Consider the following 26,072-nt stretch of genomic DNA (forward strand, 5'->3'; position numbering starts at 1 on the left):
ATGAGATGAAAAAAATGACAATTTAGAAAATAAACAAGCTTTGTCACATTAAAACAAGTGAACAGGATAAAAAATATGAATGATGTAGGTTACTAAAGGTTTTCCCCTGCAGAGAAAATAAGTCGGTGATCTTGATGATCATCATAATAAAACTGGATGTGTAAAGCAGAACCAGAATAGGTAAAGTACATTGTTACAATTTTATTATCAACTCTATATTAGTGATTTCTATGTCACCTTTCCAGCTAATGGGACACCCTTGCCTGGTCTGAACCTGGTGGTGAGTGATGGTGATGTTGGTGAGAATGCTCGCTTCACCCTGGCACTTGAGGACATCTTTGGGTCACGGGGTGTGTTCTCCATCTTTCCTGAGACTGCTGTAGGGAGGACACCGGTCATCATCAAGGTTGCAGACTCCTCACACCTTGACTATGAGGATCCCAGTGCTTCCAACTTTGTCTTTAAAGGTGAATGAAAAGGTGCAGACCAGTTTAAAATGATCACATTCATGTTAATGCTCAAGTTCCTCCTTTTTTTGACTTGATTTATGGGTTATACCATCAATCTTTAAGGTGGATTTTCTGTGTTAGGAAGTTGAACTCATGTTAAGGGATCCACCATGGTAGGAGTTCCATTTAATTTGTTTATCAGATCCGAATATTGAAATTTTCATGCATTGTAATATTATATGAAGTGATGTTTACTGTTTACCCAAGATCTGTCCAGTGGTATATGAGCATTTCTTAAGTAATGAGTGACTGTTTAATGCATTGCCTTTATACCCCACAGTGGTGGCTAGTGCCAGAGGAGAGCCAGTGTCAGCTGCTGTGGTCAATGTCACTGTTACTGATGCCAATGACAATGCTCCCACATTCCCCAAGTCCTCCTACAGGTTGGTGCCTCCTAAAAATCAGTCCTTTGATGATTTTAGGAGACTAGTTTTTTCTCCATTGATAAAGGTCAGGGATGGACAACATACTGCTGAAAGCCAGACTTGATGGTTGGCTTTGAAATTACTATTTAGTAGAATAAAAGAGCATGAAGAAAGCTGCCTAGACGTGGTAGTCCATCTATCATCCCTATCCAGAAATTTACTTAATGATGTGTACATTTTGAGTTAATTCAGAATACAGTTGATATAATATTGATTTTATGTTGATTATGGGTACATATTCTCATAATACCTTCATCCCCTTGTCCATACCCAAGTCTAAAGTAAGCCTCTCTCCCTCCTCTTCACTTCAGCTTTAGTGTGAGTGAAGGCGTGAAGGGTGGCCATCTTGTCACCTCATTGCTGGCCAATGACTCAGATTCTGGCATATTTGGGGAGATCCGGTAAGGACCTCAGGGTGGCTGAACCATGTGGACCTTGTGTGGCTGAACCATGTGGAGTGCTGACCCTATTTCTTGATGAATTATAGAATACTGAAAATAACTTTTCATATTAGACAGCTTTTTTACAATTTTGAAGTTCGTTCTAGGATGATGTGGATTCCAAATTATTTCAGAATACCCAAATTTAGTTTAAACCAAGAATGTAAGCAGGATTCTCTCTCTCTCTCTCTCTCTCTCTCTCTCTCTCTCTCTCTCTCTCTCTCTCTCTCTCTCTCTCTCTCTCTCTCTCTCTCTCTCTCTCTGTCTCTCTCTCTCTCTCTCTCTCTCTCTCTCTCTCTCTCTCTCTCTCTCTCTCTCTCTCTCTCTCTCTCTCTCTCTCTCTCTCTCTCTCTCTCTCTCTCTCTTTTCCTCTCTCTCCTCCTCTGTCTCTTGGATTGTATATGAAACTTCTTTTCTGAATACAGATATAGCCTGAAGGGATTCGGTGCTGAGAAGTTCCGGGTGGATGAAGAAAAGGGTGATATTTATGTGGCAAACTGTGGAGTGGAGACTTGCCTGGACTATGAACGGCAGGCCACCTACTCCCTCACCTACTCAGCTACTGATGGGGGAGGGAAGGTCACCTCCGTCAACATCTTCATTGATGTGGAGGATGAAAATGACAATGCACCTGTTTTCTCAAGAAGAGAATATCGTAGGACTGTGGATGAGGGTGTGGAGGCCTTTGATCCACCTCTGTTTGTCAAGGTCAGGTTAATGGTAACTTATCTGTTTGATGATGACAGGGAAGGCAAATGTTAAGTCTTTCATTGCTAGAAAATTTATCCAAGAATCAGCTACAAGTTTTTAGACACATTTTTGTTCTACAGTCTTCTAAATAGTTTTGTAGCCTAGAAAAAAACTTGTCTCATTATCTTTTTATGTGTTTGTATCCATGCAAACAAATTTTTATGGTACTCTGAAGTTTGATAAATGATAATTATAGCAATGAAAGAGTTATTGTTGATTGTATGAAATCCAGAATGGTATTTTTGTCTTGAATCTTCCTCTTAAATTGGTGTAGTGTTTCCTCTTCCACTTTCCTGTTCTCTTTCTTTTCCCTCCTCATGAACCCAGCTTTCTCAACAGGCCACTGATGCTGATGGAGAGAGCCAGGGAGGTGGAAAGATCTTCTATTCTCTAGAGGAAGGGAATACACAGGATGAGGCATTTTTTATGGAGCCTGAGAGTGGCGAGCTGACCATCCAGCGGCCCCTCACTCACTTGGACACCCCCACCTCCACTTATACCCTCACTGTCCGTGCCACTGATGCAGGTACCAGTAGTTGTTTTGCTCCTTCCTGTTTTGACTGTCAGTTTTTTCTGCTTTTAGTTTGGTGTGATGGAGAAAATGTGTTGTTCATGTAATGAACAACACATTTGAATATTTTAATTGAATATTCTATCTGGATCTTTCTGCTCTCTAGCCCTTAGATATTTTGTATACACGAACTAGTTGTGATTTGATGTCAGTTGTTACATTTCATGTCAAAACTTCGTCTTAGATTTGACATAAAATATATACATTTTGTCCAATTTCTCAATGTGGATATTTTTTGATGAATCAGTAGTATGTATTGCCTAGTAAACAAACTAATTATATTACTGGGACAATACTTCTATCATGTAGAAATAACAAAGTAGGGATAACTGGGTAACTATTCCTCCCTTCTGCAGGAGAGCCACCTCGCTACTCTGATGTCCGGATCTTCATCACTGTGGGCCGGGACACCAACAGGCCACCAAGGTTCCGCCAGAGAACCTACAAAACAGAGCTGCCTGAGGACGTGCAACCAGGTGATTTCATTCTGTTGTTTCCTTTGTTAGAACATAATCCAAAGTTTTTTTTTTTTTTTTTTTTTGGCCAGTTTAGCTCTTCAGAAAAATTACCTGACAGTTTTAAGAGAATTCTCCAGTATTTTTTTCTCTTTTTTTTTTTCATGCTTGTAATTATTTTCTTTTTGTTTCCATTACTCTGTTTTTGTATTCTTTGTTTTTTGTCATCCTTGTCTTAGCTTAACTTAACTTCTTCACTGTGCCCTCCCATTCACCATATTATCCATTTTTTCCTACAACAGGAACCCTTTTGCTGCAAGTCTCAGCCACTGACCCTGATGGACCTGATGATGGCATCACATTCCTACTGACAGCAGGTGCTCGGGACAACTTCATCATCAACTCCACCACAGGGGAGATCAAGGTGGCACAAGGAGCAAGTCTGGACCGAGATATCAGCCCACAGTTTGATGTGAGTGATGTGAAAGAGGCTCAAGATTTAGTAATGAGACATATTTGTCACCTCTTGCTCAACATCCATTTGTTTCTGATGTTCTGATCTCTAAAATGCCTCTTAGAAAGCATGGTAGTGATATGAAAATACAGCTTAGATAAACTGTTGTTTGTCTAAGATGTAGTTTTGTGGATTGTGTGGCAACTTTTAGAGAGATTTTTGGAAAGTGATAAATCATAATGTTGTCAGGTGGTGGTGGCTGCAGTGGACAGTGGAGCTCAGACCCGTCAGACTTCTACCACAACTCTCACTGTCTCACTTCAGGATGTCAACAACAAGCCTCCTAAGTTTAGTCAGGTAAGTCTTCTGTCTTCCACCAGTTATATCAAAGAATAGTGTGGGAAAGAACAGAAAAGTGCTATAAAGTTAAGTTTGCTTTGTTTTATAGTTTTTCTCATGAAGTTTGTGGAAAATAATGAGAACATGTTATACTACCCCTTTAAAGTTCTGTATTAGCAACTTACTGTATTTGATGGCTTACAAGACGCGTCTTTTTAAAAAAAAAAAGTCTCAGAAAAATGAGCCTGTGTCTTATAAGGCTAAGGTTCAGCTTTGGGGCAGTGGCTAGGTGCAAATCTATGGCAACATCTCATCCCGGAGTGCCTGTCAAGTGACACTGGAGACCATGGAGTGCCATCAGTGGCCCTTAAATCAAACACCAAATATCTTTGCATACATAAACAAAGTGATGATCGCTTCTACACCACAAAAACAACTCTTCTTTACAATGTAACAATGTATAACAGGTCTTACTCACCAGTAATTCACATAAAATAACACCTTACCAGTAATTCACATAAAATAACACCAATCAGGAAGAAATTAAGTGATGTTGCTTACATGGTCAGTTACATACCAAACCTGGGAACACATGTAAGATTTACTGCATTTCTTAGTATAATGCCATTATTCCTTGAAGTATGACATGAATAGAACAAATTTATTTTCACAGATTTGAATTTGAATGAAAAGAAATACAATCATACTAAATTTCATGATGAATAGAACAAATTTATTTTCACAGTTTCTCTTGTTTTTAGAAATGTACTGAATATTTCAAATAAAAATTTGTTCAAGAGAATAAGGTAAATATTTTCACACATCCTTATGCTTTGAAAATGTACTAAAATATTACAACTAGAATTACATGTAGAATGATCATAAAAGAATATGATGTACAAACTTTATTACCCCTCTGGGCTCTGACAGTGTCAATGCCTACACCATATTTGTTTACATCTCACAGCAGGATTGGTCTAAGGATCAGTGTTGGTAGGTCCTAGCAAATATTAGCGTCTTTGAATGTAAAATATTGGGATCAAACAAGGATCTGAATACATATGAGAGGGCTTCAAATGTCAGGTGAAACCTTTCACTTCATATTCAGAGCTTAAATTTGCTTATTGCCCCCCCCCCCTTTGCCTACCCAAACTGAGGTGCATCTTATAAGCTATCAAATACAGTATCTTTGTGAATTTTATGTGTCAAGGTTTTCCATCATCATCATCACCACCTTCATCTTAACTGTATTTCTGATTAAAAAAGTAAGGTGTTCAGGCTTAAAAAAAAAAAAAAAAGAATAACCAGAAAGGAAAGGAAAAGTTAGTCTTCATATTTCTTTAGGAGGATTTAAACTTCAGCAGCAGAATGTAAGAGACAGATAGAACAAAAGAAAAATAAATAAATAAATAAAATAATCAGACATCATATTTTTGCAAAGGGCTCAAATTTAAGAACCAGAATGCAGCTACCAAATAAAACATGGAAACTCAACCTTCACATTTCTGCCTCTGTTCAATAACCACATCATGCTTCTTTCAATACACCAGGACTCCTATGTGCAGTATGTGAGTGAGCGTCTGCCAGCTGGGGAGGAGGTAGTGAAGGTGAGAGCCACTGACCCTGACCAAGACGCCCTCCTACAGTACACCATCAGAGAACCAGTACTTGCACGGGACAAAACTGGGGTGGCTCTTACTCCTTCTTCCCCCTACAATTATCTGGGGGCGTTCAGGTATGGAGGGTACAGGGATGATGTTATTGTGGGGGGACTAGCTGTGGTGAGAATATGTGTAGTTAGTGTATTCTACTTTTCACTTTGCTCCTCTCTCTCTCTCTCTCTCTCTCTCTCTCTCTCTCTCTCTCTCTCTCTCTCTCTCTCTCTCTCTCTCTCTCTCTCTCTCTCTCTCTCTCTCTCTCTCTCTCTCTCTCTCTCTCTCTCTCTCTCTCTCTCTCTCTCTCTCTCTCTCTCTCTCTCTCTCTCTCTCTCTCTCTCTCTCTCTCTCTCTCTCTCTCTCTCTCTCTCTCCTTGTTACTTTCATGTGGCATATGGTTGAATATTGATGTTCTCTCCTTTGATCAAACTTGCATTTCCATTCCCTCTTTGTATCTTGCAGAATTAATGAGACATCCGGTGTAGTGGCAGTGTCTGGGCCACTGAATCACAATGAGGCAGCTGTCATTATCCTCCCTATTGCTGTTGAAGACAAAAATGCCTCTGCTGGTTTCCCCAACCAGACTGATTTGAGTAAGTACACTGCAAGGTCTGCTTTTTTTCCTACCATTTTTATATTTATTTTATTTTATTTTTTCTATTTATTTTTGTAATTATGAACAATGTGTCTTAAAATAAGTAACATGAGGCTCCTGAAAGTTTAAGTTTTTATTTTCCAGTTTTCTAATTTCATAAAACTAAAATCATCATAAAATAGGTATTAGTGGATGTTTTCTTCAAGAATGTAAGAAAAAAAGAAGGAAAAAGTATTATATATATATATATATATATATATATATATATATATATATATATATATATATATATATATATATATATATATATATATATATATATATATATATATATATATATATACACACACACACACACACACACACACACACACACACACACACACACACACACACACACATAGTGGAACCTCAGTTCTCGAACTTAATTCATTCTTGAATGCTGTTCAGAATCTTAAATGTTTGAAAACTGAAGCTATTTTTCTCATTAGAATCATTGTAAAATGGATTAATCTATTTTCAGACACCCTTCCACCCTGTCTTAGCTTCTTATAACAGACCCTCCCACTGCTAAGATGGCTGCTTCACAACATCTCCAGCTCAGATATTATTTAACCAGAAAAGGATGTACTGAATGAACTTAGTGACACAGAACTCATCAGAAGATATAGTTTAGACAGTGCACGTATTCTCTTTGTCACTGATCTAGTGAAGGAAGCCTTACAGAGTGACACAGAGAGGAGTAACCCACTTACCACCAAAATGAAAGTGATCATAAAACTTAGACATCTTGCTGCTGGGAAAAGCTACTAGGAAAATGCAGTTGTGCAGTAGTGATGGCACTGGGGGTCTTCTAGAGAGCCACCTGTGGGATTATTCCTGAGTGCAGAAAACTGTTTGTTTACATCAAGGTTCTTCAACGGGATCACATTTACCCTATTTCAAAGATTGGATTACTGCCTTATATTCCGTGTCTCTCCTCTAAATATGTAAAAACAAAGGTAAAGGTAAAAGGAAGTGCCGTAAACAACATTTACTCTGGCATGGAATAAAACAAAATATTATCCATGTTGCAGCTGAAGTAACACTATACATCCAGGCATTTAGTGACAAGAACCCAATCTTTGCCCCACCTTGGACCCCCTCACGGCCCCAGCTGCAGGTGAAGGTGAAGGAGGAGCAAGAGCAGGGCACTAAGGTCTTCTCTGTCATGGCCAAGGATCCCATCTCAGGTAAGCTTGCAAAACTTATATAACTTACTGTATAAAGTAGTGAAAGCAAATAGTGTACATCATTTACCGGAAAAGTCGATAAATGTAATTAATTTAATTAATAAAAGTGAGCTCATTTGTGAATGTGTTTCAGGGCAACCAGTGAGGAGGTACGAGAAGGTGGCAGGATCGGACCCTGACAACATGTTCTCTGTAGGCGCCATCACTGGTGAGGTGTCCCTTAATTCCCGTCTGGATTATGAAGCTTCAGAAACTAAGGTGAGAGAGAGAGAGAGAGAGAGAAATATCTTCACATTGTGAACGTGATAAAACTGAAAAAGAAATACAAAATTACAGAATGTGGGGAAGTCATGTATATATGAGTTAAAGGAGAATATATTTATAAGAACATTCTGTAGAAAAGTGTAAAATTAGCCATATGTTTCAGCATTTCATAAGATTCTCTAAAGTTGTGACATTTAATTTCTTTTGCATTTAGTAAAATGTAGTATATCTTTCATATATTACTCATTGCTTTGAAAGTGCCAAGTTGCATAGAAAAGAAAGAAGATAGATAACTTTGTGAAAGTATGCCTTCAGTGACCAGGCCTTATCCATCTGTCTTTGTCACCCCACAGACAGCTTCACTGCAGGTGCTTGCCATTGCTGGGGACCGCTCCAGCCAGGCCTCTATTATTGTCAACATTGAGGATGTGAATGACAACAGCCCCATCTTCACTGAGAATGTAAGAGCAGATTGGAAATGAGGTTCATCTGTAGAGGAGGATAGTAATAGCAGAACATTCTTTTCATATTGCAGTTACCATCCTTTGCATTCAAGTGAAGTAAATTAAAATAAATAATTTTGGATAAAGAATGTAAAGTAACTTCTGTCCCCAGTAAGAAGAGATTTTATAACAAAAATAGTATTTACATACACAGATTCCACCACCAGTTGCCTTGCAAAACATGTCAAATCTTCCTGAAGTTCTCAACAAGATGAAACACCAACACAGCAACACAAAAAGAACGACCCGTCACCTCAACATCCTTTCCCGCAGGAGTACCACACACGCCTGGCTGAGGATGCACGTTTCCCTAAGTCAGTGTTGACAGTGTCAGCAACAGATGCTGACACTGGGGTGCGAGGGGAAGTGAGATATTCTCTTGGAGGGGAAGGCGCTCTACTTTTTATCATTAATGAGACCACAGGAGAGGTAAGGACATGGCTTGTTCCTCATTATGCTTAATAAAGAGAGATGTCCTTGATTAATCTTTTCCTGTTATTGTCAATCCATGTAGTGTGTCAACATATTACATCAAAGAAACAAGCTGAAACAAGGTGTCTACATAAACACATTCACTCTCGCAATTATACTTCCTTGTAGTATCTTAGTGTTTATTATAATAAAGATAAAGATTTGAGGTCTTTTGCCATAGAGATCTTGTTTAAATACCAAAGAACTGAGATTGGTAAAAATGATAGATTCCTTGAAGGACAGGTAAAAACTATTTGTCTGAGTTATTCTCAACAAATACCAAACTGGATACTGTGATATTGTAGTGAGAGTGTTACCTCTATTTCTTCTTGCTATGTTTTGTATTGCCAGATTGTTGTTGCTCGGGGAGCCCAACTGGACCGAGAGGCCTCACCAACCATCACTTTAGAGGTGACTGCTTATGACACACCTGAGGGAGGCATCACTCAGCGCAAGACTACTGTCATTGTGAGTACTGAGTAGCCAGGAACACATTTGGAGAAAGAGGGAGAATTAACATAAACATGAAATTAATGAAAGAAAACTATATTAACATTGTTGACAGAAGTGACACTGGTGCATGATAATAAAGAACACAACTAACAGAAGTCAATGGTACAGGTGGAGGTGGAATTGGTGGATGTGAATGATGAGGTGCCAGTATGGAGTGAGAGCCATTACACAGCAGTGGTGGCAGAGAATACAGCAGTGGGCAGCCCTGTGACCCAAGTCCTTGCTACAGACCCAGACTTGGGACTGAATGGGCTTGTGCGGTACCAGCTGCCAGAGCCACAGGGTGAAGTGGAAGGTGAGATGACAGTGCACACAGCAGGAGGCTTAATATGTTTGACAGGCACATGTTACAGAACCTTTCTTGAATACCTTATTAATTTTCTAGATGTCTTTTCTTCATGCCAGGATTTTTTTTTTAAGAACTTTTCAGGATTTTTTCCTAGAAAAATTCATATACTGTATTTTGTGGCACAGAAGACACTGCATCATCAAAGACGCATCCTGTTTTTGGAAGGAGATTTCTAGGAAAGAAAGACAGACAAGCAAAATTGTGGCCTGATATACAATCATTCACTCAAAAGCACACTCACTATTCGTTATCTTCATTCAATAATGCTCATCAGCCTATATTTTCACTAAAGGTCACTTGCTGTAAACATTTATAGAATATAAAAAATTGTAAATTTGGCGAGTGAGAAACAATGAGTGGTGTACATCTGGTCTAGCAGCCTGGTGTTGCTAGGGAAAGCTAATGCAGTGCTGCTACTAGTTGATCATAACAATAAGTTCAGGTAAATATGTGCAACTTTCATTGTTTAAGAAAGGTTTTATTTCCACTAAAAAGATTTAAAAAGTAAAAAAAAAAAAAAAACAACCGTAGATCTGGTTATTTTCTGAGGGTCTTTTCCAGGTAAAAAAGTGAGTCTTCTATGCTGCAAAATATGGTAAGCTTTGAGAACACTACATACATAGATGTTTATTGAATAATTCTTTATTCTCACTTGTATTTCTATCAGGACTGTTTTCTCTGGACTCTGAGACTGGTGTGCTGCAAGTGAAGGCTCCTTTGAATGGCAAGGGCCGCACAGAACACTATGAGGTGACAGTACGTGCTGTGGACCAGGGCACACCCCAGCAGTACTCTGAGGCCATCATCCACCTTCTCATTGGTGATGTGTCCACCAATGACGGTGTCCCAACCTTCAAACGGCCAGCACCCAATGAGGGTGCCAGCATCATGGAGGTGAGGGAGGGGAGAGTGACTAGTTGTTGGTAATGATTGAATACCTTGAGTATCTTTATTAATTGCCTTCATTTATTAAGGCATTTCCTTCAAAGTATAGCTCACGAAAGGAAAGTTTTTTGGTGTCATTGGTTCCTTTTATGATTTCTTTCAAAAATTCCTCTATGCTGCATTACTTCCTACCTTACACCTGAGTCATTATTCTACACTCCCATCCAAACTCCTCTAAACACACCTTGTTGACTTTCTTAATTACTTGCATTTCACTGTAGTGAGTTTGTACATTATGGTGGAATGCAGTGAGAAGGATGGTGTATTTTGTTTATAATAAGCTGATGATGCTCATGAGCTCAAAGACATTAGATAGTGAACTTTAACCAATGGCTCATACTCAGAACTCCAAGATCGGGACAGCAGTATTCCAGGTGGAGGCTGAGGACCCAGATGACCCCAGCACTCCTAATGGCAAGATTGTCTACTCCTTCCTTGATGATGGCAGTGACAGCAGCATCTTTGAAATAGGTCTGTCTCACATTAGGAAAAGGGGCATATTTGCAGTTGTAATTTCAATCCTTTTATGGTGACTTACCATTACTTTCAGCATTTTACTACAATGTGACTTTTATATTCTTAATGTTCATAATATAACAGGCTCTAAGTCTGTCATGTAATTGATCTGATGCTGAGAGATACTCACCAATGTATATTAGCAGTGTGGTACTAATTTTCAGAGGCATTGTATAGTAATCAGAGTATTTCACTTGATTATTACAGTTCAGGTTATTCAAAGTATTTATACTTATTTTAAGATCACATTTGTTAATTCTCACCAAAGGCAGGAGTTAGCAAAAAAAAATCAGCATAGTATTAAGATTCAGAATATTTTGTATCTTGATAAAAGGATGAAATATTAGCTATTTGAAAAAGGATGAAATATATTAGCCTTTGTAAATTGAATATAGCAGTCTTTGCCAGAGAGCAGCAACAACTCACAGCCCTTCACATCTCATACTGTTTGCTGTGGTGTTGCAGATGCTACCACTGGTATGATCCGCACAAGGGCACTGGTGGACAGAGAAGTTCGGGAGCAGTACACAGTGGTGGTGGTGGCACAGGACTTGGGTCGCCCTCCTCAGTTGGCCTCCAGACTCCTCACCATCAACATCACTGATATGGATGATAACCCACCTGTCTTTGTGAGGCTCCCTGTATGTCAACTAACCCAGCCTTGGCATAATCTAGCTTCATATAGCTTGGTGCTCATTAATTGCTCCTAGGAAATACATGTTTAGTGTACTTTATGGCAGGCAGTGTTTGAAGAGCAGCCTTGGTTATTAATTCATAATCATAAAGCTTTAGAAAGCATCACTGGCTTAGGCAGAAAGTATAGGCCAGCAGTGTTTTATCATTAGAGTATTATTAGTGCTTCTGCTGTGGTCTAGGAATTGGATTGGGTGTGGGATAGGGAATGGTCTCATTATGAGGGAGCAGAGGTAAACCAATGTATGCTGTTGAGCTTTGCTGTGGAAGTATGTGGTCAGCTGTGCTATGCCTAAGCTCCTGGGTTGTAATAGGGTTGCTCACAAGACTATCTCTTTCCAACAGGGGCTAATGGGGCAAAAAGTGTGAATGATGCATGTACAAGTGTGTGGTGCTTTGTCTGGGCCAACCTGTGTGGGAATGCTGGCCTAGTATATTGTAATGTGCAGCTAGATAAAACAACATGAAATGAAGAAAGTAAGAACGCTTAAAAAAGAATGGTAATAAACGAGGAGAGAGAGAGCTAGAGTACAAACACCAGATGTACAATTAAGAGTGGCCACTCACTGCCATAAACTTACCATAGGAACCCCTGCACCCAGAGACTCTCATTCCCTGATTAATTTACCCTATTTATATTTGTTCAGTCAGTTTGAGTCTCATGTAGTTTACAGCAGAAGAATTGTCCTTAACATTGAAATAATCAGTATTCATCTAGCCCCCCCTTTGTTTAATCAGTAGAATTTTTAGAAGTAAAGTGTTTTATTCAAGTAAAGACTACACGGAGATCAGTGTGTGGGCGGGTGTCCATATGTGCGTGTCACATCCCAACCTCTCTCCTTGTACCCCCTCCCTGTAGCAGTAGCATTGGAAAGTGGTTGGAGCACTTTCTCACGGGCAGTCACAAGGAAGCAGTTGGAAGGAGCAGACGTACTGAGACATGCTCTGGAGGAGACCAAGGAAGGATACTAGTTACCTGGGTTAGGTGCCTTAAGGGGATAAATGAGTCATTACTAGCTGAATGCCCCAGCCTATTTATATAGAATAGGAGTCTCCATAGTAGTCTGCCAGTAAGGGTAGTTGTGTATTATGCACACTATACCCAGGGAAGTGACTCCTCGGCTGTGCAACGGTGCAGGCCGAGGTTACACAGTGAACAGTGAATGACCCTCTTGTATTGTTGTGGGGATTTGTCTGTAGTAGTTTCTCATACCTTGTGTTAGTAAATTTGTGTCGTAAATGCTACTGATTCAGTTCAGCTGCAGAGAACTTGAGTTTACTGCATAGTAAACTTTACTCCCTCCTCAGGTCCTGACAAGGCCTGCTGTTCAGGAGGCAGTAAATGACACTGCTCGGCTTGAGGCTATAACACTCTGTTGGACAGTGGGAGGACTGTCACAATGGGTGGAAGCCCAACAGGGTATTAGATCTTGACTATATATATGTTATTGTATGTTAACTGTTTTTTCTAGATGTGGTTGTTGATTCTTCCTCAGCTGTGGGTGTTAAGTGTTGTTTAGAGTATTTCCCTTGTCTTTGGGTAGGTAAAACAGACTGGCAACCTCAAATTAGTGTGACTTGGAGTTACGACTGTTGTGAAAAGGGTGCAGGAGTCACAAGGGACCCTGTACACCCATATTTGAGCCCTACACTTAGTCCAAATAGGAGGTGGCTCAGGGAAGCTAGTCCTGGTGCAGCAGCTTGGTGAAGGGGCTGGGAATTGTGGTTGTAACAATATAGATAGATAGATGGATCTTAGATGTGTGAAAAAAAATTTTGAGATATTTCTGAATTTACTATGTTTCTGGTGGTTATCCTTATAGATGTCTTACTTATCATGCCTAGTTTAGCTTCAAAATGATTACTTAGCATCCAGATAAGTAAAATATTCACTGCTCCTGAACTAATTCTAGTTTACTAGAATACAGTCTAAAAATAGGCCTCAGAAGTCATACATTCATATCTGTTATTATTTTCATTCCCTGCATTACATAAAGGATAAGACTTGACCATCATATGTTTTTTCAGGGTGGCAAAGCCCTTGAGGTTGAGGTAGAGGAGGAAGCAGCAATGGGTACGGTGGCTGGATATGTCTCAGCCACAGACAATGACAGTGGGGACAACGCTCTCATTGACTATCGCATTACTGGTGAGTCCTTGTTTGGATGACTCACATAAGGTCTTTAGTCACTTGTTGTATGGTGGTTTGATGTTCATTCTGTTATGCTGTAAACTAACCACAGTTGTTTTATAAGCTACTGCTCATTATTGTTGAATCTCATCCTAATGCCTTGTGTTTATATGTGTTGTTTCTCAGATGGCAATGATGGAGGGCTTTTTGCCATTAATAGGACAAGTGACAACCGTGGGATGATTTATGTCAATAAGCGTATTGACAGGGAAGAGGTGAGTGGCATGGCATCACACACACACACACACACACACACACACACACACACACACACACACACACACACACACACACACACACACACACACACACACACACTGCCACTGTCAGGTCAATAGCATTTACTCGCTCATTCACTCACTCAATAAATCCAATATATACACTGTTTTAATGTCAAAAATAGCTTTTTTATATTATAATATAATTAAGAAAACTATTCTAACCTGTATTTATAATTTCTTTTAATATTTATTTATTTATTTATTTATTTATTTACTTTATTTATTTGTTCATTTGTTTATTTACTTTTATATATTTAGTTTTCCCAATTTTACCACAAGAGAAAGCTTAGTTATCATTTGCTGATGTGAGCTCTTGTTGTAGGTGGAGGCTTTTTATTTATTCATTTGTTTATTTACTTTTATATATTTAGTTTTCCCAATTTTACCACAAGAGAAAGCTTAGTTGTTATCATTTGCTGATGTGAGCTCTTGTTGTAGGTGGAGGCTGTAACCTTGACTCTTCTGTGTGGGAAGCTGGGCCGCAGGATGCCTACAAGGATGGAATATGATCATGCCAACCCAGCTATGATGCAGGTGAGAATGTCAATATAGAAGACTATTGCCTTTTTCCATATGAAATATTTTATCATACTCCACTATATTTCCATCAAAACTCATATATCATATACATATAACAATACACATATATACATACATATACTAAGGTTGTCTCCTCCAAAAAGGGAGTTTCTTAAATTAACCAGTATTCCTGAATTTCATAAATATCTTCAGTGAAGCAAAGTTTGGGGGAATAAAAGTGTATGATTTAGCAGACATTTTGTCCAGGGGCTGTGATAGTGTTCCAAACCATTCTATTCTTACTCTCTGCATTCATTGTACTCCTTGCTCACTCCTTATCCTGTGCCCTCATTGTATTAATCTCATCATACTGCCACCTTTCCAGTCATACTCATCCCCCTTCTCACCCTCATCTTCAACATTATGGTCACATCACACCCACCTTTCCCCCTTAGGTCCACATTCTAATTCGTGACCTGGATGACAATAAGCCAGCATTCCTGAAGAAGGAGGTAACAACTGGGGTGCGTGTGGATGCAGCTCTTCAGACTGAGGTGCTCAGACTGCGAGCTGAAGACAAGGATCCCACTGCCCTTCCCATTAGGTGAGTATTTGTGAATAGTTTGCATAAATGAAGGAAAGTGAGAGTGGTTTTTAGTTAAGGCACAAAAGTTGTGAAGACTGAAGGTAAAGAACATAACTGTATGCTGAGTACAAGGACCCCACTGTCTTTTCCGTGAGGTCATAGTTGGTGATTAGTTTACATTAGTCAAGGAAAGTGAGGATGACTTTCAACAAGAGATGAAGACATAATAGAAGGAAAAAAGAGAAAAAAGAAAAAGGTGAAAACCATCATAAAGTTTCAATACAAGCCAGTTTATGCCTACCAAATTCTATAGCTTGCTATGTGGGAGCTGCACCTGTGAAAGTTCTTTATGCTAGGTAGCAAAAATCTTGCTTGCCCTTGATTATTAATAAGGTTGAGAGTCAGGAAACAAACTAAAAACTTGTTCTTTCCACATTTCACTCTGACTCTATGTGTGTGAATGAATGTGTGTTTTTACCTAGTTGTATTTACCTAGTTGTGGTTTACGGAAGGGTAGTAATCTCTATATCTATCCAGTTTGGTCATAAAAGCATGGACAGTTATGGCATTGACAACATCTTCACTGAGTTCATTCCATTCGTTCACACTTCTATGAGGAGAAACTATACTTCTTGATGTCTCTTCTACAGTTAACTTTCTTCAGCTTCTTACAGTGTCCCCTTATACTTTGTGTGTCTAAATTTCTAAAACATTTTTTGTCCACATTTTTCATACCATTAATCATTCTATAGAGGTTTATTAAATCTCCTCTCTCTCTCCTATTTTCAAGGGTAGGAATTTCCAACATTTTTAATCTCTCTTCGTAGGTTGACTTGGTCAACTTTGGAACCATCTTAGTGACTGCTCTTTGTATTCTTTCTAATTTTACAATATTCCTCTTTGTATGAGGATACCACACCACTGCTGCATGTTCCAATCTTGATCTTATCATGGAAATCAACAACTTTTTTATCATTCCTTCATCCAAATATGAGAATGCCATTTTTACTCTTTTTAACAAATTCTTCGTCTCCAGTAATTTTATCAGTGTGTCTATCCAGAGTCAAATTTGCAGTAACTGTTACTCCCAAATCCACTTCCTCTTTTGACTTCTTTGACTTCACACCATCCATCTCATAATAATATTGTATTCTTTTCTTACTCTTACCAAACTCCATTACTTTACATTTACTTAAATAGAATTCCATTTACCAAGATTTACTCCATTTATTTATCTTATTTAAACCATCTTGCAGTACCATACAGTCATTTACATTTTCTACCCTTCTCATCAGCTTAGCATCATCCACAAATAAGTTCATATAACTATCTATTTCTTCATTTATGTCATTCACATATATTACAAACATTATCAGTCCCAACACTGACCGCTGTGAGACATAACTGGTGTGTGTGTGTGTGTGTGTGTGTGTGTGTGTGTGTGAAAGGAGGTGGCTTCATGTATTATCTTTCCAACAGTACTTTTGCATAATCTAATAGTGTGTATGTGTATTGTAGTTGTGACTTCTGTTTAATAAATCTCAGTGTTATCTTGTATGTGTGTGTGTGTGTCTGTGTTGCAGATATGGCCTCCACAATATCAGCTTCTCCCATCTTGAGAACACTGTGGAGTTACTGCCTGAGGAGGAGGTGAATGCCACTGGAATCTTCCTGCTAGAGAAGAACACCGGAGTACTGAGGACCAATGCACCACTCACCCGATACACCCATGGCATCTTTACCGCTTTTGTCACTGCTTCATCTTCTCCCAACACTCCCTCAGATGAGCCAGCTGTTTCAAAAGTTATGGTAAGTCTAGTGTGTGTGTGTGTGTGTACTTAGTTGTATTTACCTAGATGTGGTTTACAGGAGGGGAGTAATCTCATAGTATCCTGTCTCTATATCCATCCAGTTTGGTCTTAAAAGCATGGACAGTTACGGCATTGACATCTTCACTGAGTTCATTCTATTTGTTCACGCTTCTATGAGGAAAACTATACTTTTTGATGTCTCTTTTACAGTTAACTTTCTTCAACTTCTTACTGTGTCCCCTTGTACTCTGTGTGTCTAAATTTCTAAAACATTCTTTGTCCACATTTTCCATACCATTTATCATTCTATAGATGTTTATTAAATCCCTTCTCTCTCTCTCCTATTTTCAAGGGTAGGAATTTCCAACATTCTTAATCTCTCTTCATAGGTTGACTTACTCAACTCCAGAATCAGCTTAGTGACTGCTCTTTGTACTCTTCTAATTTTATAATATTCCCTTTTATATGAGGAGACCAAACCACTGCTGCATATTCCAATCTTGGTCTTGTCATGGAAATCAACAACTTTTTTATCAATCCTTCAGCTAAATATGAGAATGCCATTCTTATTCTTTTTAACAAATTCATCATCTCTCCAGTAATTTTATCAATGTCTGTCCAGAGTCAAATTTTCAGTAACTGTTACTCCCAAATCCACTTTCTCTTTTGATTTCTTTAACTTCACACCATCCATCTCATAATGATATTGTATTCTTTTCTTACTCTTACCAAACTCCATTACTTTACATTTACTTAAATTGAATTCCATTTGCCAAGATTTGCTCCATCTATTTATCTTATTTGAATCATATTGCAGTACCATACAGTCATTTATATTTTCTACCCTTCTCATCAGCTTAGCATCATCCGCAAATATGTTCATATAACTGTCTATTTCTTCATTTATGTCATTCATATATATTACAAACATTATCAGTCCCAACACTAATCTCTGTGGGCATCACTAGTTACTTTCAACCAAAATAAATTTCGGTCTTGTATTACTGTTCTGATCTCTCTATCATCCAGATAATCCTCCATCCACTCCAGCAGTCTTCCTCCAATTTTTCCATAATTTTTTTATCTTCCATAACAGTGTGGTACTTTGTCAAATGCTTTCTTCAGGTCTAAGTAGACACCATCCACCTATCCATCTCCCTCCTGCACAATATTGACTATCCTTGAATAAAAGGACAATAAGTTCATGGAACATGATCTTCCCCTCCTAAATCCAAATTGACAATTTACCAAAACTTTATCTCTTTCTAAGTGTTCCATCCATCTTTCCTTTATTGTTCTTTCACACAATTTTTGTACAACACTAATCAAGGACACCAGTCTATAATTTAGTGGGTTTTCCTTATTTCCTCCCTTGTATATTGGTGTAATATTTGCTCTCTTCCAATCTTTTGGTACTCTTCCCTGTGACAGTGATGTCACCACTAGACTGAATTTTTTCAGCTAGTTGTTCTCTACATTCTTTCAATATCCAGTTTGATACTCCATCTGGACCAGATGCTTTATTTACATAAAGTTCTTCCATCATCTTAAGTATTTCTTCATAACTGACTGGGACTGTACTTAGTATATTCCTCACCAACTTATCCCTACCAGCATCAAACTTCCCTTCCACACTAAATACCAACCTGAAACTATTGTTCATAACCTCTGCCATGTCCTTTGCATCCTCATGTGTGTGTTTATGTGTGTGTGTGTGTGTGTGTGTGTGTGTGTGTGTGTGTGTGTGTGTGTGTGTGTGTGTACTTTTCTCTGGTGCAGCTATATAGGAAAGTGCATGCAGCCTCTTGAAGCCTGGCTTTTTGTGGTCTGTCCCCAGATCTATGTGCTTCGTGACTCTGACTTGATGCGCTTTGTGTTCCGCCTGACACCTGGAGAGGTGAGGCGTCGTCTGGAGACCTTCAGTCGGGAGCTGGAGGGTGTGCTTCCTGTGGCCGCCTCACTCAACATCTATGAAACAAATTATTACTCAGAAGCTGATGGTGCCATTGACTTCACCAGCACTGGGTGAGGATGGACTGGATTTCATTAAGTTTATAAATTTGTGATTTAATAGAAAATATCTGTAGACCAAACCTGCATCAAGGTTGAGGATTCTGAAGTTATCTTTCTTATTTGTTTATAAGGAAATGGATGTACCATGTTTGCCAGTGCATTAGATGCACTTTTTTTCTTGAAAAGTATCTGATAATTACTGCACATCTCATGTGGCTGTAGTACAGATGCCTAGGCCTGTAAACCTGTGTCTATAAGTATGGAGTTGAAGCAGTAGTACACTAAACATAAATATTATTACTGATAATAAAATCTCTCTCTCTCTCTCTCTCTCTCTCTCTCTCTCTCTCTCTCTCTCTCTCTCTCTCTCTCTCTCTCTCTCTCTCTCTCTCTCTCTCTCTCTCTCTCTCTCTCTCTCTCTCTCTCTCTCTCTCTCTCTCTCTCTCTCTCTCTCTCTCTCTTTTATTTAAACAAAAAACTTACATATTTAAACAAAAAACTTACATCAGGCTTAAAACAACACGTTTTTTATGCTGTTATTTGAAAAGCCTATACTTAAATATAAAGAAGAAAATATACACAAAAGCGAACTCATCCTACTATATATACACATGATTAACACAGCACTAGTGTGGGAGTTTGTGTTTTACGCCACCTGTGTGCAGCCACTTTTACTTGCTGGAGTGTCATTGTCTGTGTATCACTCGTGGCTGCCGTAAACACATTCCACAATCTGGAGGTTCTGGCTGTGTAAGAGCACTGATGTTGCCTCGAGTAAGATCGAGGCACGTGCACCAGCATGTTACCGGAAGTGGTGGTCCTGGACTCCCTCTGGACAGCTCGTGGTGGGAGCCTTAGCGAGCTGAGATGAGGGACCTCCAGAACCCGGGCCTTGTGCTGGACCACCAGTGCCGACACATCCCGCCGATGCTCCAGCAATGTGACTCCGGTCTGCTCCTCCTGCTGCTGCTGCTGCTGCTGTCCATTCATCCCCACCAAGCGTAGGGCACGTCGTTGCACAGCATCCAGTCTCTGCAAGTGGGTGGGGGCACTTGACATCCAGGACAAGGCACTGTACTCCATACAAGGCAGTATCTGAGCCTTGTACAGTGTGAGGATGTCCCAGGAGTCGAGGTTTCCCGACATCTGACGCAGTGCAGAGACTCGCTGGGAGGCCTGGTGGGCAACAGCAGCAACATGGCGGTCAAAGCGCAGGCCACAGTCCACTGTCACTCCCAGCAACTTGACGTGTTCCTGGAGGGGAAGTGTCTGGTCTCCAAACCTCAGACAGCCTGAGACAGCTGGGGAGGCAGCTGGGGACTGTGAGATGATCATGGCCTGCGTCTTTTCTGGAGCGAAGCTGACTTGCCACGCCTCTCCCCACTCCATCACCAGCCTGAGCTGCTTGTTCAGCTCTCTAACGGCTCGCTGACTGTCGGAGCGGCGGTAGGAGCGGGAGAGACTGCAGTCGTCGGCGTATGCAAGCAGAGTCAGTATTTGCCGCAGGAGGTCATCGATGTGTATGTTCCACAAGATCGGGCCCAACACTGAACCCTGTGGAACTGAGGCCTGTATAGGTAACGGCTGGGATGCCTGTCCATTGATGACTACCCAGAGGGTTCTTCCCTGGAGGTAGCCCTGGAGCAGTGCAAGGAGGTTGCTCTGGATACCCTTGGCGCAAAGCTTTTTTACAAGCCCCGCGTGCCAGACCCTATCAAAGGCCCCAACAATGTCCAGGGCCACCACAAGAGTATCCAGACCTTCGTCCAGGACATCCTGCCAGCCTTGGGAGAGGAGGGTGAGGAGGTCCGCTGTTGAGCGGCCAGGCCAGAAGCCGAACTGCCTGTCTGAGAGGAGGCGGTGCTCACTCAGGTGATGACAGATGACACCTGCCACTACCTGCTCCAGCAACTTGCCCACCACGGAGAGCAGCGAGATGGGTCTGTAGTTGCTGGGCTCAGACTGAGTTCCTGTGGGCTGGTACCACTCGCGCCTCCTTCCATATATAGGGCCACCCGTACTCCATTAGGCAGGCCCTGAAGACACTGGTGAAAGGACCTGACAGCTCACTGGCACAGCGTTTGAGGAGCCGTGGGCTGATGTCGTCTGGGCCGGTGTCTTTGTTCTCCTCTACTTCCCTCATTAGCCGCTCCACCTGTCCACGTGTCACCTGAACATCGGCGACGGTGTGGTCTGTTTCCTGAGGGAGGTGAGGTGGACGTCTACCCGGATCAGTGACTGACATCTCTGCAAAAAACTCAGCGAGTAGAGAAGCCTTGTCCTCACTGCTGGTGGCTGTTGTCCTGTCCAACCTTGTTAGTGGAGGAACAGTGTCGTGGTGGCCTGTTCCTTGCTGCTCCTTGACAAGCCTCCACCAGGTCTTGTGGCCAACCCCTGAGCCACAGAGCTTTCACCTCATGTCCTCTCACTGCTGCCGTCTCGCCCACCTGCAGGTAGCTTTCACCCGTCTACACGCCACACGATGTTGGGCCCAGTTGTAGCGTGTTGGACGACGTTTGTACCTCATCCACGCTTCGTGTTTAGCCTCAGTGGCTGCTCGGCATCGGTAATCAAACCAAGCAGGGTCACCAGGCCTAACAAGGTACCTTCTGCTGGGGACGTGTTGCTGCCTATCAGTAGGGCGTCGCAGTCCAAGCAAATGATGTTGTGTCTCAGGGATGCCCAGTCAGACTGTTCCCACAGCCAGATAGTGCGCGGGGCGGTGGCCTTGACGCGTGCCAGCACAGCGTGGTGGTCAGAGGTGCCCATCATCCCCAGTTGATGGCAGACGATGCTGGAGTCAGGGAGATCTGTTAGCACAGGGTCCAGCGACCCTCCCCTCTCATGTGTAGGGAAGGACACATGGTTCGTCAGACCCTGCACCATCAGGAGGCTGTTAAAGGCAACCTGCTCCAGGGTGAAGTTTAGATCCCCCAGAATCATGATGTGGGAACACTTGTGCTGCTGTAGCATAGTGTCCAGTTCCTCCGTCAGGAAATCCAGCGCTGAACATCCTTGCCTTGGGGGGACGGTACATGACACACAGGAGGAGTCCTGTGCTGTCATTTATCACCACTCTGAAGAACAGCGCCTCCATTCCTTCAGGCAGCATGATGTCAATTTTTTGAGTTTGGAGGCCGTGTTTGAAGCAGGCAGCCATGCCTCCACCCACTCTATGCTCATGGTCCTTCCTCACCCACTTTGTGTAGCCCGGGATGTTGCCAAAGGTCGGCTCCACTGAGCCACGTTTCCGTGACAGCAACAATGTCCGCGTTGTGTCAGAGGACAAAGTTGTGGGTGAGGTCACCAAGGTTGGTGCAAAGATCCCTCATGTTGGCCAACACAACAGTCAGGTGTTGGCTGAGGTGGCCAGTCTTTTGTTTTTCCTTGGCGCTGGTTTGACTTAGGACTACCTTGGCAGGGGGAGGCAAATTACTGCCTTCCCTGCCACATGAGTGGGATCCAGTCGTGGTGTTGCCTGGGTTGTGGTTGCCATGATGGTGGGCAGGGGTGGAGAGGGGAGTCTCGAAAAGGCAGCTGAGGGTGAGGATTTAACTCTTCTCCATCCTTCTGTCAGGACCCTTCTGAGAATCGTTTCCTGCCTTATATCAGCAGTGCGGCTATAACACACCTCGGATGTGTGTCCGAGGTGGGAGCAGTAGTCGCAGTGTGGTCTGTCTCCACCTCTGATGCCCCTTTGGGATCTAAGATGATGTGGGTTGGGCTCGGGTGCAGGAGAGTTGGGTCGCGCACCTGGTGTGGCAGAGTGGGGTCCTAATCGCTGCTGACCTCGTTTCTTCCTCCTCTTGTTGCTGCTGGTCCTGTTGTTATTGTTGTTTCTGCCATTGTTGTTGTTGCTGATACTGCTCCTGTTGTTACTGCCGTTGCTGCTGCTGCTGCTCCTGTTGTTGTTGTTGTTGTTGGTGGTGGTGGTGGTGGTGGTGGTGGTGGTGTTGGTGGCGTTGGCGGCGGAGTCAGTGTCATTGTCGGCGGGTGCTGATGCTGCTGCGGCAACTGTGGTGGTGGTGGTGGTGGCAGCAGCGGTAGCTCTATTTGTGGTGGGGTCTGCTTCTACTGCCGCGTGTCTAAGAGGTCTGGGCTTCCCTGATCTCCACCACTGCCTCCAGCGGTCTGAGGAAGCACACGCGTTTTCCCAAGTTCTGGCGATTGAGAGAGGGGTGGCTGTTGTTGCCACAGAGCAGGTGGCAGCCTTCTCATTCTCCCTCACACCAGTAAGAGCGTCTATAAGCCCTAATAGTTCCATCAATTGTGCCTTTTTGTTAATTATCCAGTCTCTGTAGACGGAGGGACTGAATCACATTTCTATCTTTCATTACCTGTTTTTGTGGCTGGATAACAGTGGTGACGAGCTCGTCTTTCTCCAGCTGCAACAGGTGTTGCCTCGCGTCATCATCCACCCCATCATGTAGAGGTGTGGATGGAAGGTCCACTCCAGGGTTTTCACTAATGTAGACCACTTCATCCGCTAAATTGGCTTTGTGACGTAGCTGCTGAGTGTCCTTACAAGTGTAGGTCTCTCTGTCACCTAGGCAAGCTGTGTGGCACATGTTAGGACATTCGTTACTGCCCTCACAACTCACGTAGGGGGCTGATTTGGTAGCCGCCCTACCACACATGGCGCACCATCGCTGAGGACAATATCCCGGGAGATCACACCTCTTGATGAACCTGTGTTATGCCATTTCACGTAGAGATGGAGATAAAAAACAGTGATTTGCGTTACTGAAGAACTGATTTGAATGTGCAGAGCACACTGAAAACACATGCGTCCTCGCCGGCGGTGACCTGACCTCTCCCACGGTGGTGACCTGACCTCTCTCTCTCTCTCTCTCTCTCTCTCTCTCTCTCTCTCTCTCTCTCTCTCTCTCTCTCTCTCTCTCTCTCTCTCTCTCTCTCTCTCTCTCTCTCTCTCTCTCTCTCTCTCTCTCTCTCTCTCTCTCTCTCTCTCTCTCTCTCTCTCTCATCTGTCTTCGTTACTCCATTTTTCAGTCTATGTAATTACATGTTACCTGGAGGCGTGACAGATAATCTTTCTTAATGTTGCACAGGGATTCACCATGATGATTTAATTAGTGTATTTTAAGCATGTATAATTAGTTACATGGAACATGATGACGTTATCTCTCTTGATGTTGGGGAAGGATTTGCTGTGATTTGCACTGCCTCACCGCATTCCACAGTTGTTTGCACAGCGATTGCGTGTGAGTGCGTTGAGTGTTAAAAGACTGAGGGAATTGTTTGTCTTGGTCTCAGCCAGTGCACAGGGAATGTTTTCTACAAGCAACAGTTCCTTCGATGCTTTCCTCCAACACTGCTTTGTTTAATTAAGGAAAGGAATCATTATCTTCTTGAATCGAAATGTTAACTACTGGTTTACTAAAATAGCTGATGATTGAATGATTGTATAAGAAATACCCATTCTATGAAAATTCTCTCTCTCTCTCTCTCTCTCTCTCTCTCTCTCTCTCTCTCTCTCTCTCTCTCTCTCTCTCTCTCTCCTCCTCCTCCTCCTCCTCCTCCTCCTCCTCCTCCTCCTCCTCCTCCTCCTCCTCCTCCTCCTCCTCCTCCTCCTCCTCCTCCTCCTCCTCCTCCTCCTCCTCCTCTCGTAAATTAACATTAGGTCTCGTCTATCGTCCTTCAGCCCAGTCACCCGCTACAGACGAAAAACTTTATGACCGTATTCCGGACATTTGCTGCGTTAATAATTGCATAATTATGGGGGACTTTAATCTTCCAGTCACGAGGTGGGATGAACCACTGACGGCTCACGCAGGCTGGCATCTCTACCGGTATATCCTTGAAAGCTCCCTCCACCATCACGTCATGCATCCGAGGAGAGGTAACAATATCCTAGATATTGTCTTAACAACCGGTGAGGAGTCAGTAAAAGACGTAAAAATTGGACCAGAACTGAGTTCCAGCGATCATCGTAGCTTGCTTTTCACCATAAATTTTGACAAAGCTAAAGTAAGCGAAAGTATAGAAAAAGTGCCAGACGATCGGCGTGCTAACTTTGAGAGACCGCATGCAGCTTGCATCCATAGATTGGAATGAACTGCTGGGAACACCAGACATAAACAAAGCAAGGGAAGTGTTTACTAAAAAGTTAAATGAAACTGCGATTTTGTGTGTACCACAACGAAACAGACGGAAGGTAAAAAACACCAAACCGAAAAGGTGGAATAATGAAATCAGATGCTGCCTTCTGGCTAAGAAAAATGCGTACCACAAATACATACTAACTCAAAATAATAATGATAAACTAGAGCACGACAGATTGCGTAGAAAAACTAAAAGCTGATCAAATGCAGCAAAAAATCTGTTGAAGCTCAGATCGCGAACTCATGTAAAACGAACCCAAAAGAATTTTACAGCTATGTAGAAACAAAAAGGGTCTTAACATCAACGATTGGTCCACTAATAACAGAAAATGGTAAAAATAAAAAAAAAATAGAAAGCGAAACAGACATGGCGAACACCCTGAACGAGTACTTTTCAACAGTCTTCACGACTGAGGATGTTCACGGCAGTCTGCCGACCCCCACGCCTCCGTCACGAGGCAACACGCTGCCAGACTTCACCATCACAGAAAGTGAAATCCTCTCAGTCACGAAGAGCATGAACGTAAACAAAACACTGGGGCCAGATAAGATATCACCCAGGCTTCTTAAAGAAGCAAGAAATGAACTCGTGAAACCGCTTACAATTTTATTCAATAAAACTTTACTAGCGGGTAAAGTTTCCCACGAATGGAAACTAGCAAATGTCACGCCAATCTTTAAAAAAGGAAATAAATTTCTCCCAGCCAATTACAGGTCGATCAGTCTCACTTCAGTAGTGTGCAAGTTGATGGAAACAATAATCAGAGATAAAATTGTTAAATATTTAGAAGAAAATAAAATCATAAAGGATTCACAACACGGTTTCAGAACCAAGCGTTCCTGCTTAACAAACTTGCTAGACTTCTTTTA

General features: G+C 41.7%; 1 protein-coding gene across 3 annotated transcripts in view; it reads left to right on the forward strand.

Annotated features, from left to right (window-relative positions):
- The window catches only part of LOC135105000 (cadherin-23-like), a 44,716-nt gene that overhangs the window by 11,370 nt on the left and 7,274 nt on the right, over positions 1 to 26,072 (forward strand). For 2 of the 3 annotated variants that reach the window (XM_064012875.1, XM_064012873.1), the window contains exons 9-33: positions 246 to 467; positions 790 to 892; positions 1,246 to 1,335; positions 1,800 to 2,082; positions 2,464 to 2,650; positions 3,052 to 3,171; positions 3,453 to 3,622; positions 3,854 to 3,961; positions 5,494 to 5,678; positions 6,061 to 6,191; positions 7,270 to 7,425; positions 7,559 to 7,683; positions 8,043 to 8,150; positions 8,466 to 8,621; positions 9,015 to 9,131; positions 9,285 to 9,471; positions 10,193 to 10,419; positions 10,815 to 10,941; positions 11,452 to 11,627; positions 13,708 to 13,828; positions 13,997 to 14,085; positions 14,590 to 14,685; positions 15,126 to 15,274; positions 16,840 to 17,065; positions 18,905 to 19,092. In XM_064012875.1, coding sequence (XP_063868945.1) covers positions 246 to 467; positions 790 to 892; positions 1,246 to 1,335; positions 1,800 to 2,082; positions 2,464 to 2,650; positions 3,052 to 3,171; positions 3,453 to 3,622; positions 3,854 to 3,961; positions 5,494 to 5,678; positions 6,061 to 6,191; positions 7,270 to 7,425; positions 7,559 to 7,683; positions 8,043 to 8,150; positions 8,466 to 8,621; positions 9,015 to 9,131; positions 9,285 to 9,471; positions 10,193 to 10,419; positions 10,815 to 10,941; positions 11,452 to 11,627; positions 13,708 to 13,828; positions 13,997 to 14,085; positions 14,590 to 14,685; positions 15,126 to 15,274; positions 16,840 to 17,065; positions 18,905 to 19,092 — 3,847 coding nt within the window. The remainder of the gene's footprint in view (positions 1 to 245; positions 468 to 789; positions 893 to 1,245; positions 1,336 to 1,799; positions 2,083 to 2,463; positions 2,651 to 3,051; positions 3,172 to 3,452; positions 3,623 to 3,853; positions 3,962 to 5,493; positions 5,679 to 6,060; positions 6,192 to 7,269; positions 7,426 to 7,558; positions 7,684 to 8,042; positions 8,151 to 8,465; positions 8,622 to 9,014; positions 9,132 to 9,284; positions 9,472 to 10,192; positions 10,420 to 10,814; positions 10,942 to 11,451; positions 11,628 to 13,707; positions 13,829 to 13,996; positions 14,086 to 14,589; positions 14,686 to 15,125; positions 15,275 to 16,839; positions 17,066 to 18,904; positions 19,093 to 26,072) is intronic. The other variant, XM_064012874.1, reaches the window with a different exon arrangement.

Source organism: Scylla paramamosain, chromosome 11 (assembly GCF_035594125.1).
Source record: "Scylla paramamosain isolate STU-SP2022 chromosome 11, ASM3559412v1, whole genome shotgun sequence".
In the NCBI taxonomy this organism is placed as follows: Eukaryota; Metazoa; Arthropoda; class Malacostraca; order Decapoda; family Portunidae; genus Scylla; species Scylla paramamosain.